The sequence below is a fragment of the Rhinopithecus bieti genome, unplaced genomic scaffold, assembly GCF_001698545.2.
Source record: "Rhinopithecus bieti isolate Rb0 unplaced genomic scaffold, ASM169854v2 scaffold_10685, whole genome shotgun sequence".
NCBI lineage: Eukaryota > Metazoa > Chordata > Mammalia > Primates > Cercopithecidae > Rhinopithecus > Rhinopithecus bieti.
Window position 1 is genome coordinate 613,340 of NW_016806950.1, and position 13,359 is coordinate 626,698.

Consider the following 13,359-nt stretch of genomic DNA (forward strand, 5'->3'; position numbering starts at 1 on the left):
TAATTTTTTGTATTTTTAGTAGAGACGGGGTTTCACCGTGTTAGCCAGGATGGTCTCGATCTCCTGACCTCGTGATCTGCCCCTCTCAGCCTCCCAAAGTGCTGGGATTACAGGCGTGAGCCACTGCGCCCGGCCAGTGCCCACCCTTAATAGGCTAATATGTGTCCTTCCAGGATGCCTTCCGCTTATTGTAAATGCATGGCTATCCTTAAATGTATATAATATTCTTTGTGTGTTTTAAGTCTACATAAATGAGATTGTAAATTGCCTATTCCTGTTCTTTCATAGGTGTTGAGGCGGGTAAAGGGTAATTATCTTAATTTTTTTTTTTTTTTTTTGAGATGGAGTTTCACTCTTGTTGCCCAGCCTGGAGTGCAGTGGTGTGACCTCAGCTCACTGCAACCTCTTCCTCCCTGGTTCAAGCGATTCCCCCGCCTCACCCTCCTGAGTAGCTGGTATTACAGGGGTGCACAACCATGCCCGGCTACTTTTTGTATTTTTAGTAGTGATAGGGTTTCAGCATGTTGGCCAGGCTGGTCTCAAACTCCTGACCTCAGGTGATCCGCCCGCCTCGGCCTCCCAAAGTGCTGGGATTACAGGCGTGAGTCACTGCACCCAGCCTGTCACTGTCAATTTCTAATGCTTATCAGTTTCTGTGTCTTCCTTCCACCACATCTAAAAGCCAAAAGTGGTGGGGTGTAGTGGCTCATGCTTGTAATCACAAAATCTACATTTTTTTTTGTTTTTTGTTTTTTTTTTTTGAGACGGAGTCTGGCTCTGTTGCCCAGGCTGGAGTGCAGTGGCCGGATCTCAGCTCACTGCAAGCTCCGCCTCCTGGGCTTAGGCCATTCTCCTGCCTCAGCCTCCCGAGTAGCTGAGACTACAGGCGCCTGCCACCTCGCCCAGCTAGTTTTTTGTATTTTTTAGTAGAGACGGGGTTTCACTGTGTTAGCCAGGATGGTCTTGATCTCCTGACCTCGTGATCCGCCCGTCTCGGCCTCCCAAAGTGCTGGGATTACAGGCTTGAGCCACCGCGCCCAGCCCATTTTTTTTTTTTTAAATTAGCTGTGCAAGGTGGCACATGCCTGTAGTCCCAGCTATTCAGGAGGCTGAGGTGGGAGAATCTCTTGAGCCCAGGAGTTCAAGGATACAGTGAGCTAGGATCATGCCACACCATTCCAGCCTGGATAACAGCGAGAGACCCTGTCTCAAAAGTAAACATAAATAAAATAAAAGCCAAAAGTGCCTTAGTTATTTCTTGGGGCTTGCCAAAGTTCATCTCTTTACTTGCTCAAGTATTCAGTTAAGAGAGTCTTTGTGTAGTAAACTTTCTGATGTCTCAGGATACCTTTATTTCAAGGCCAGGTGCAGTGGCTCCAGAGAGCAGGAGGTTCACTTAAGGGGTGATTAAAACAATCTGTGGTACGCCTGTAATCCCAGCACTTTGGGAAGTGGAGGTGGGCAGGTCACTTGAGGTCAGGAGTTGAGACCAGCCTGGCCAACATGATGAAACCCTATCTCTACTAAAAATACAAAAATTATCCAGGTGTGGTGGCGTGTACCTGTAATCCCAGCTACTCGGGAGGCTGAAGCCAGAGGATCACTTGAACACAGGAGGCAGAGGTTGCAGTGAACCAAGATTGCACCACTGCACTCCAGCCTGGGTGACAGAGTGAGATTCTGTTAAAAAACAAAAACAAAAACAAAAAAAAGAATAGCTTTATTTTATACTTAAATTTAAATGAGAATTTAGCAGGGTATAAAATTCTAGGTTCCTTCAACACATCGAAACTTACTTTCTTGTCTTCTTGTGTCTTGCTGCTGAAAGTTCCAAGTATCTGTGATACGTGTTCATTTATAAGCAATCTGGATTTTTTTTTTCCAGAAAACTTAGAATTTTATCTTCAAGATTCTCAAATTTTACAAAAAATATTAAAGTGTAGGGATCTTTATTTTCTCTCTTGTTTGGCCTTTATGAGAAAGCTCTCACCTCCTGCCCCTCAGGAAACCTCCAACACCTTTCTCCTGGCATTTTCCTTTTTTGGGCTGGGTATGTGACACCCCTGTTGTCAGTGTGGCACCCATGGGTGGCAGGTGGCGTGGGGCACGCTTGGCTGTTACAGCCATGGACCTGGCCGACACTAAGGGCACTGGTGCCTCCCTGCCCCCTGGCTCGCCGTGAGGAGTGTACCACAGGGGTGTGCCCAGGACAGTGTTTAGAGAAAAGTAAAAGCGAAGCTCTCCCTGAGCCTTTCTCCGGTCTGAGGTCGCCCCTCCCACTCCCGGCCGTGTTTCCTCCCACACTGGGGTCCCACCTTTTCTCTGCCCTAGGGTTTTTTACAGTCTGTGGAGTCAGGTTTTAGGGTCCGTCAAGCTCCCTCTGAGCCCTCTTTTGCAGCCCCGCCAGCCTGGGGTTTGTGGAGAGAGAGGCGCCCCTTGCCGCCTGAGCGGGTCCTCTGGAATGAGCAGGTGGAGACTTCTTTCCTACGCTGATTTCATCCCTTCCTTTTGTCTTCTCTGCAGTCAGACTGGTTCTTCAGTGATGAAGAGGACAAGGGAGAGAGAGTAAGTGATGCTGCGGGCCGGGCTGGTATGGGGGCTGGTCTGGGGTAAGCCCCAGTCCTTGGGGGTGAGGCGGGCAGTGAGACTTAAGCCGGAGAAAGTGCCTGTCCTTGAGGCTTCCCCAGTCTGATGGAGCAAACACAGACCCTCTCCTCAGGAGCCCGTAGTCTGATAGAGAGGCACAAAGCTTGCCTTCAGGAGTCCCCAGTCTAACTGGGGGAGATGCAGACCTTGCTCAGAGGGAACCCAGTTCAGGAGTAAAGGCAGTTCCCGCCCTCCAGGCTACCGGGAAGGACATAGGTTGGAGGAGTTCCAGTCTGGTATGGGAGACACAGCTCCTACCCCCAGCTGAAGGGGCCACTCTGGCCTTCATGGTTCTGAGGTATTGAGGAAGGCACAGAACTGTCTAATAGGGGACATGTAGGAATCATCCTCGAGAGCACCCGGCTGATAAGGGAGACGGTCCCTGCCCCAGTGAGCCTGGTCTGATGGAGGAGACACGGGCTCCGTTATCAGGGCACCCCCCTCTGGGGGGTCAGCAGCGCAGCATCCGAGGGCATGCCAGCTGACCCCTCCTCCTGTTCGCAGACCCCTGTGGGCGACAAGGAGCCTCAGGCAGTGCCCAACATTGAGTACCTCCTGCCCAACATTGGCAGGACAGTGCCCCCTGGCGACCCGGGGTCAGGTGAGCGCAGGGGCCTGGGCGTGGGGAGGTGGGAGGGTGGACGCTACATTCCTGCGGGCCCCAGATGCCTGGCCAGATGCCCAGCTTCCCTGCGCCACCCCAGCAGCCCCCCCGCCCCACCAGCCGCCGTGGAGATGGAGCTGTTGGGGGCCTTCTCCCTCCCTGGGGAAGTCCAGCTCGCCCCGTGCCCGCCTCCTGTCTGCGCAGCTGCCCCGCCCCGGGCAGGGTCAGAGCTTTGTTCACCCTCTCTCACTGGTTTCTTTCCTCAGCCTTTAATTTCTCACGGGCTGGCTGTGTCCTTCTGGGCATGTTCCTCTTTTTAATTTTTCTTCCTTTTCTCCTTGCACCCCCGCCTCTCCCTCCTCCTCTCCCCGTGCTCTCCTCCCACCCCTTCCTCTTCTCCTCCCCGTCCCCTCCTCCAGCGGACCTGTTGGAGATTTAAAGGGTACAGTGCGGTGTTGCGGCCTCGGTCACTAACAGTGGCGGGTGATTATAAGAAGGCTGGGTGGGCACAGAGGCAGGCAGAATGTCCCAGGCTGTGAGGACCCCACGGTGACATGCCAGTTACCCCTGCTTGTTATCAGCTTACCCCAGCAGTCCACGCCCCTCCCATCCTAAAGCGCCTTCTCAGGAGGAAGGAGGCACTCACTGGGCCCAGGGCCCCCTCCGTTGCCTGGACGCCTGGGCATTGGATTGCTGCCCTCCTGCAGTGCCACAGACGCTGCGGCCTCTCTGTGCCAAGTCTCACCACTGCTGGTCATCCGGGTTGGGGACCCAGGCTCTCTGGAGACCAGCGATGCCACGCCCAGGAGTTATCTGTAACTCCTGCCTCAGTCACCCCAATGGGCCGCCTCTTCCTGCTTAAGAAACCGGGGCCCTAAGTCATGTTTGCAAGGCCTGTGGCCCCCTCGTGGCAGAGGACAGATGATTTACGTCCTCAGAGACAGATGAGGGCCACTCCCTTTGTGGCTGCAGCCACTGACTCTTCCCCCTGCCATGGTTGTCCCTCCCTTTAGTTTTAGCATTTCTGTTGTCTCTGACAGAGGCACACAGGAGCTCCCTAGTCACCAGAGGCAGGCTCAGGAGGGGGCAGGAGACATGGGGATGGGACGGCAGAGAGGGGCCCTGTGTCTCTTCTAATCACCCGCCGCCCCCCGTGCCCTGTGTGTCGTGTGTGGTCCTCCATCTTGCTTTTCTCACCTTGTGCAGGGGGAGGGGTCTGGAGAGGGGGCGTCTAACTTGCCTGCCAGAGAGTGTGGATTAACCGCACCTGCCCACTACCCTGTGGGACCCCGGGAGGGCCTTGGACCAATCTGCTCCCTCTCTAGCCTTGGAGAGGACCTGCCAGGACATGTTTCTGGTTCCTTCTCCACCCCAGTGATATTAAGGGAGTGGGACCCAAGTCCCACAGAAACCATGCTTTTAGTCTCCTTCGTAACTCTGGTTGTAACTGGGGACCCTGCCCATTAGGGCAGGGTGACCGCGGGTCCGGAGGTGGAACCTATCAAGGCTCTAATCACCAGCCCACTCCACCTCCTGCGTCCCACCCACTTCATTTCTGCTCTTTTATCCATTATTCACGTGGTCCCTCTTCTTTCTCATGTGCTTGGGGGTGGATGTAGGGCACCCACCTCTCCGTGCACTGTGTGGTCTCCATTTCTCCAGAGCACCTGTGATTTGCTGTGTTTCACTGTGGTGGTTTCCATGGACTGCATCTGATATTTGGCATTTTCTCTCCAGTGCTTCAGAGTAACAGGGACGGGAGGGGAAGGGAAGAGGAACCAGGCTCAAAGACAATGCCCCCTTGCCCTTAGCCATCAGTAAATGAGGGGCCAGTGGCTGGCAGCCTGATGTCACTTCCTGCCTCTAGAGGAAGTGGCAATTAACATCATTTTCTGCTCCATCCCTCTCCCATAGAAAATGACATCAGAGGTCCATCATACTCCTAGGGCCTGGGGAGATCTTATGTTTCAGAATTCCCTGGTTTCTGAAGCCTTTGAGGAGAGGGAATTGTGTGCATAAGACTCAGCTTTCTTTCTCCCTGATACAACTTTCATTTTTTTTTCTTTCACCAACAGATTCTACCACCTGTAGTTCAGCCAAGTCCAAGGTACGTATGGAGGCAATTCTGAAGGCTTGATCCCTGTACAAGCCAGCCCACTTTGGTTTTTGTTCAGGGGAGTTGATGGTATGGCAATTGGACCATGGGGAAAGTTGATGGTCCCTGGGAGGGAAGGCAGGAGGTACTGAGTGCCAAGCTGCTTACCTTGGCAGTGTTTGGTGAGGCATCTGCTGTAGTAGAAGGACCTGGCCTGGGAGTTGCCTAGGAGGTGCCTAGGTGCCTAGGAGGCAATGTGGCTCAGTGGTTAGAAGCACAGACTCTGGAGTCAGACAGTCCTGGGTTTGAGTTCTGGCTCCACCATTTAGTAGTTTGGGACACTGGGCGAGTTACTTAACCACTTTCTGATCCTCAGCTTCCTCATCTGTAAAATGGGGATATCAATAAATCTGTGGGGTGCTATAATAAATGAAACAGATATCCTTTAAGGTCTTTGGAGAGCCTAAAGCAAGCAGAAGGAAATAAAGAGAGGAGCAGAAATCCATGACATTGAAAAGAGTTAGAAAAAAGCAATGAAACCAAAAGCTGGTTCTTTGAAAAAAAATGAAATTGATAAACCTCTAGCCAGACTGACAGAATAAAAAGAAAGATGGCACAGATTATCAATATCAGGGATGAAAGAGGGACATCACTACAGACCCCTAAGTTATTTATTTATTTTTTTTGAGACGGAGTCTCGCTCTTTCACCCAGGCTGGAGTGTAGTGGCACCATCTCGGCTCACTGCAAGCTCCGCCTCCCTGGTTCACACCATTCTCCTGCCTCAGCCTCCCGAGTAGCTGGGACTACAGGCACGCACCATCATGTCTGGCTAATTTTTTGTATTTTTAGTAGAGACGGGATTTCACCAGGTTAGCCAAGATGGTCTCGATCTCCTGACCTCGTGATCTGCCCGCCTCGACCTCCCAAAGTGCTGGGATTACAGGCGTGAGCCACCACGCCTGGCTACAGACCTCTACGTTATTGAATTTATGGGCATAAAGTTGCCCATAAATTGAATAACTTAGATGAAATAGACCAATTCTTTGAAAGATTCAGACTGCCAAAACTCACTTAAGAAAAAAATAGATAACCTGAATAGTCCTATACCTCCTAAGGAAATTGAATATGTAATTAAAACCCCCCAACAATGAAAACTCAGGACCAGATGGTTGCACTGTTAAATTCTACCAAATATTTAAGGAATTTTTAAAATTTTTAAACAATTTACTTTAATAATTTTAAAGTATTCTGAATAGAAAATAGTATAATTTTAAATATTGATATATTTAAATAGTTATTTAAATAGTTGAATTATTTAAATGTTATTTAAACAGTTATTTAAGAAATAATACCAATTCTCCACTATCTCTTTTGGAAGATGAAAGAGGGTGCCTGGGCACCGTGGTTCACGCCTGTAATCCCAGTACTTTGGGAGGCTGAGGCCAGATCTTGAGATCAAGAGTTAAAGACCAGCCTGGCCAACATGGTGAAACCCCTACTCTACTAAAAATACAAAAAAAATTAGCTGGGCGTGGTGGCACGCACCTGTAATCCCAGCTACTCAGGAGGCTGAGGCGGGATAATTGCTTGAACCTGGGAAGAGGAGGTTGCAGTGAGCTGAGATCGTGCCACCGCACTCCAGCCTGGGCGACAGAGCGAGACTCCGTCTCAAAAAAAGAAAGGAAAATAGAAGAGGAAGAAACACTTTCCAAATCACCTGACAATGCTTTTGAAAAAGTTAGGGCTAATACGTCTACTCTATATCAGTACTGTGCTGGGTACTGAAAATATAAATAATGAGCCAAACAGGTTCCTGCCCTCACGAAGCTTATCTTCTAGTGAGAGACAGACACTAAGCTAATGAACAAATAGACTATCTGTCTGGCAGGTTTGGAGGCACAGTGGAGGCAGAAACCAGATGGAATGAGCTAATAAACTGAGGGAGGGAAGAGAGCATGCATAGACCACTCTTGTGAGAACTGTGAAGAGGTATTTACAGAACAAAAATGGGAAAATATGTGGCTTGAGGGAAACTTTCATTAAAAGATGAAAGCAGCCAGGCATGGTGGCTCACACTTGTAATCCCAACACCTTTGGAGGCCGAGGCAGGAGGATCCCTTGAGCCCAGGAGTCCGAGACCAGCCTGGACAACATAGTGAGACCTCAACTCTACAAAAATGCAAAAATTAACCAGGCATGGTGGGGCATGCCTGTAGTCCCAGCTACTTGGGAGGCTGAGGCAGGAGGATCATTTGAGCCTGGGAGGAGGTTGAGGCTGCAGTGATGAGCCGTGATCATGCCACTGCACTCCAGCCTGGGCAACAGAGCAAGACCCTGTCTCAAAAACAAACAAACAAAAAAAGATGAAAGCACATATTTACTTGCCAACGGGAATGATCCAGGTGAGAGAGAGAGAGACAGAGAGAGAACAAGAGCTGGACGCAGAGCCCATGAAGCAGCAGCAGCCTGTGCTCCTAGCAGATGCATCCCCGGGTATAGTAGGAAGAGAGGGAGGTGGCAGGGATCACACTAGCAGGTAGTGTTGGCAGCAGGTCATTGGGGTCACTCCCAGCTGATGGCTCTTTCCTCAGCGAAGTGGAAGGTGAGGACCTCTGCTAGGCGTGAAGGTGTCACGGAAAGTCTGAGCAGAATGAAGGAAGTCTGAAACGGGTCCCACGAAGCAAGGCAGATTTCTTGAAGGGGCTGAGGAGCATCATGGGCAGGCCGAGGCCTCTGAAGGGTGCGGCCCCTTCTCAAGAGCCAGCACTTTGCCCAGCAGTCATGCCCCGCCCCTTTGGGCCTGGCTTCTCCATACTCCCCGGAGAGCCCCTTCTGAGCCCCTTCTGGCCAGAAGATGTCCTCATTTGCTTCCTGTAACCCCACCCTGTCTCCAGTTGTCTCAGCACTGACCTCCTCAGAGCTCACAAGCCACCGCCTCCTTGAAGCCGCCCGGCTTGAAATTTCTTCCTCCGGAGACACTAGCACTTACTGCTTCCCAGTCTGTGCCTGCCTGACTCCTGCATTAGCCTGGGAACTCCTGCAGGAGGCCTTCTTCTCAATCATAAGGCCTTGAACAATAGAACGTGCTTTTGAGAGAGTACTTCTTTACTGTGAACTGACTCGGAGACTTCACTGTGACCTAGTGAGTTCATCACAATCACTAGTGTGAGATGAAAGAGGAGGGAATGCACATTTACTGAGCACCTACTAGGTGCCAGCCAGTATGCAGAGAACTTTTCACAAACATCGGTTTCATTTCATTTTTACGAAAGACCCTTGAGTTTTGTACCATCCCCATTTTACAGATGGGGAAACCAAGGCTCACAGAACTTAAGTAACTAGAAGTTTGGGCATATTCTTGGGCCTCAGGGAGGGGAGCTGGTTAGGTGTCCTCCTTACTTGGTGGTGCTCTGGCATCTGAGTTCTAATCCTCTACTCTCAGGTTCTGAGTGTTTCTTGACTTTCTGGCACAGGGACTGGCTCTGTCCTGAGCCTGAGCTGAAACCAGCTGGCCAAGCCTCTAAGAAACGAAGGCACGGACCAGGCTGCCAGTCTATTAAGTACAGCGATAGGAATAACTGTTGCAGGGACAGGGACATTCAGTTGTGTGTGCCGCAGTGGTCTCAGTCTCATCTACTGGGGAGACCAGGAATCGGAGTCAGGGAAGCAGGAGGCACCAGGCATCTGAGAGCCTGCAGCCTCCTGTCCCGGCTGTAGGGAAGGGGCTGCCTCTGGACCAGGGCCTGGCCTCCCGCCGGGCTGTGAGCTCTGTGGGTGGGCACAAACCCTGCAAGTGCTGGACTCTCACAACTGCCAGCCTCTGTGTCTTTTGCCTGACTCTAAAACCCAGGTCAGTGATGGTCAAACTGTGTTCCCTGGAGCCACTATGGGGTCATGACCACCAACAGGTGTATGAGAGAACCAAGCGTGCAGGGATCCAAGCTCCCACGGCCTCCATCTGAGCCACTCTTGGTTCTGTCTCACATCGTTGGGTTTCTAGGGAGGATTCGATTTAGACAGGGTGCTCCCAAGCTCATCAAAAACCATTGTTCTAGATGTGACAGCCCTGTCTCTAGACTCTCCCGGCTGTGTCCAGGACACCCAGGCGTTATCGGTGCCCCAAGTTACAGCCACATTTTGATCCTGCCTCCCTGTGTGGATGGTTTAGGCTATCCCGGGTAGGAGTGTGGGCAGGCACACATGGCAGTCTCTCAGCTCCACGGCAAGTGGAGTGGAGCTGTTCAATACTCAGAAGGCTCCCTTATCATTTTTTTTTTTTTTTTTTTGAGACAGGTCTTGGTCTGTCACCCAGGCTGGAATGCAGTGGCCTGAACACAGCTCACTGCAGCCTCTAACTCCTGTGTTCAAGTGATCCTCCTGCCTCAACCTCCTTAGTAGCTGGGACTACAGGCACATACCACCACTCCTACCTAATTTTTTGGTATTTTTTGTAGAAATGGGGTCTTGCTTCTTTGTGCAGGCTGTTCTTGAATTCCTGGCTTCAATGGATCCTCCTGCCTTGGCCTCCCAAAGTGCTGAGACTACAGGCATGAGCCACTGCACCCCACTCTCCTTATCATCTTAATTCCAAGTTCTTGGGGAAGGGGACCACTTTTATCCTCTCTGGTGGTCCCTTGCCTACTGCTTAGCTGTCTTTACGGCCTGCAATAACCCCTGAGCACCCCACTGGTACAGGGAGAAGTCTAGCTCCTGACCAGGCTCAGTCTGATTTCCCCAGCCCTGCCTTATTCAAGTTCCTCAAATTCCTTGACCCCAACCCTTGCCCCATAAGAAACCTCTCCATGACCCTGACCCTGAGGGAGAATTGACCGTGAAAATTTTTGCATTGACAATAGATATTGGAATGCAGGGATTCCCCATCTACTTCAGGCCCCTTCAAGAATCGGAGGAGGCCAAGCATGGTGGCTCATGCCTGTAATCCCAGCACTTTCGAAGGCCAGGGTGGGGAGATCACTTGAGGCCAGGAATTTGAGACCAGTTCGGCCAACATGGCGAAACCCCATCTCTACTAAAAATACAAAATTAGCTGGGGGGGGGGTGGTGCACGCCTGTAATCCCAGCTACTCGGAAGGCTGACGCAGGAGAATCACTTGAACTGGAGAGGCAGAGGTTGCAGTGAGCCAAGATTGCACCATTGCACCCCCAGCCTGGGCAATAGAGCGAGACTCTGTCTCAAAAAAAAAAAAAGAAAAGAAAAGAGGGAAGTTATGCACTCTTGCTCCAGAAAGACACCTAGCTACACAAATCCTGTGGCAAGTTCAAGGAGTTTATGGATCCCCAAAGCCTACCCAGGGACTCCAGCTAAGAGCGCCTTCTCTAGAGTATTCCTGCTGGTAATTAGCTTGTTTGGCAGAAGGTGGCAGTCCAGTCATCATCAATAATGCCTTTGGTCATTGCTGATTCCTAAGTTTAAAGTATTCAACAATATGAGTAGTTACAATTTATTGAGCATTTGCTGTGTTACTGTGCTCAGAATTTAATCCTCACAAATGCCCTGAGTTAGAATTGTCCTTATTTTGCAGTTGAGGAAACAGAGGCCAGAGGTGCTTCTCTAACTTGCCCCAGGTCTCACAACCAGCAAGTCGCCTGCTCCAGAGCCTCCCCTCTGAGACAGAACCTGTTAGGAGATGAGGCCTGGGTAACCCTGCCCGGCTGTGAGATCAGAGCTTGAGGGCAGGGTGAGTATAAAGTCAGCTCAGGCTGCTGTAACAAAATGCCATAGCTAGGTGCCTCAGACAACAGAAATTGATTTTTCTCAGAGTTCTACAAGTTAGAAGTCCAAGATCAAGGTGCCAGTGTGGCTCATTTCTGGTGAGGGTTCCCTGCCTGTCTTGTCTTGTAGATGGTAGATGGCCACCTTCTCACACTGTGTCCTTATAAGGCAAGGCAGAGAGAAAAGAGCACAAGTGAGTGACAGCGCCCAAGCCCTCTGGTGTCCCTTCTAATAAGGGCACCAATCCCATCAAAAAGTCCCACCTTCACCTGAACCTAATCAGCTCTCAAAGGCTCCACCTCCAAACTGGGGTTAGGGCTTCCACATGTGAGTTTGGGAGGTACACAATTTAGTCCATAGCAGTGAGTGAAAGCAGTTGATGACTGGCTGGCGGAACTGGGCTAATTTCTGTCTGGGTCTCTGAGCACTGCACTGGCCAGGTTTTTAAGTCCACTCCATAGCCATGTGCCTGACACCTGGCAGGTGCCCAACACCTGGCAGGTGCCTGGTGTGTGCCAAATGAATACACTGGACAAAAGAAAAAAAGGTTGTGGGTGCGGTGGCTGACGCCTGTAATCCCAGCACTTTGGAAAGCCAAGGTGGGAGGATCACTTGAGGCCAGGAGTTTAAGACCAGCCTGGCCAACATGGTGAAACCCCATCTCTACTAAAAATACAAAAATTAGCCAGGTTTGGTGGTGCGTGCCTGTAATCCCAGCTACTTGAGAGGCTGAGTGATGAGAATTGCTTGAACCCGGGAAGCAGAGGTTGCAGTGAACCGAGATTGCGCCACCTGCACTCCAGCCTGGGTGACAGAGGGAGACTGTGTCTCAAAATAATAATAATAATAATAATAATAATGATAATAATAATAATAATAATGCTCTAGCCTGGTGCAAGGGTACCCTGTAAGCTCTGCATGGAGCCCCTGCCAGCACATGCACACCTCTGGTGACAGGGACCGCCATCATAAGATCGCTGTGACAGGGAGAAAGTTCATTGTAGTGACCTACATCAGGTCCTTGTCACCTCCTTCCATTGCTCCTGCCGGCCCCTGCTTTCCTGCAGTGTATCCTGGATTAACTCCCTGATCTCTCTGTGAATCTGCTGACCTCTGCATTCCTTGGAAGAGAACTCAGTCTGACCTTGTTGCTTCTGGAACCAGCTGGGATGAGACGGTAGTTTGATCAGATGATCCTAGCGGCCTCTTAAGTCTCTCAGAGAGCACTGGCCAGGAAAGAAAGCAGTATTGGCCACCATATGCCCCAGGCTGATCCTAGCAGTGCAATCACATTGCACAACTCCAGGGGGTGCCTTCTGGAGTTGTGCATTGTGGGCAACCATGGCCCAGGAGCCACATGCCTGTGACTCCTGAGTCCCTGACATGCTCTGGTTTTCTCAGAACTAATTAATGTGAGAGAGAGGACAGTAGCTGCAGTGGTCACAAGAGGCATCCGGGTCTCCATTCATTATTACACCATGGCTGAAACAAGAGGTGGTCTGTGAGGAGGAGCTGAAGGGCAGCGTGATCTTGTCATGTCATTCCAGCCCAAGACAGGAGCCAGTCCCAGCATCTGCTTCTACAAGACTTCCTGTGTTAAGGGGACTCCACTCACCAATTGTTAGTTCATTTAATGTTCATTGAATTCATTTAATGTTCATGGCACCTGTTATGTGCCATGCAGAAACAACCAAGTCACAGCCTTTGCTCCCAAGGAGCTCAGAGTTAAATGAGGCTGATGTGAGAAGAGCTAGGAGCACAGTGAGACGACGGGAACATAGAGAAGTGATCTCCCATCTCAGGCAAAGGGAGGGCTGGGAGGTTGCTGTACAGAGGAAGCCATGTTTAAGCTGGGCCTTGCAGGGTGAGTAGGAGCTCATCCAGCAAATAGGGCAGGGGGACATTAAGGGCTGGCAGCAATGTAACAGTGTAGGTCACATCAAAGGAAGGGTTGGTAGTGCTGTATTTCCACGTGAGGGCTGTGTTGGGGTTGGGGGCAGGGCAGGGCAGTGGGCTGGGAAAGTTGTGAAGAGCCCCATGTGCTGAACTGGGGAACATGTGCTTTATCCTGGTGGGTGCTGGGGCATGCAAGCTTCTGAGCAAAGCTGGGTGAGGATCTGATTCCTGCTTCAGAATGGTGGCTCTGGAGGAGGGACCTGGGCTGGGGCAAGGGTGGAGGCGGGGAAACCCTATTAGGAGGGGCAGGAGGGCCCAGAGAGGGCAGAATGAGGGCCTGCCGGAGGAGGAGGAGGAGGAGGAGGAGGAGGAGGAGGAGGAG

At 51.0% G+C, this 13,359-nt stretch overlaps 1 protein-coding gene across 1 annotated transcript in view; it reads left to right on the forward strand.

Annotated features, from left to right (window-relative positions):
- ARHGAP23 (Rho GTPase activating protein 23) overlaps positions 1-13,359 on the forward strand; it is an 88,129-nt gene that overhangs the window by 71,128 nt on the left and 3,642 nt on the right. Inside the window, exons 22-24 of the mRNA XM_017879024.1 lie at positions 2,524-2,565; positions 3,151-3,247; positions 5,326-5,357. Of these exons, the coding sequence (XP_017734513.1) occupies positions 2,524-2,565; positions 3,151-3,247; positions 5,326-5,357 (171 nt within the window). The remainder of the gene's footprint in view (positions 1-2,523; positions 2,566-3,150; positions 3,248-5,325; positions 5,358-13,359) is intronic.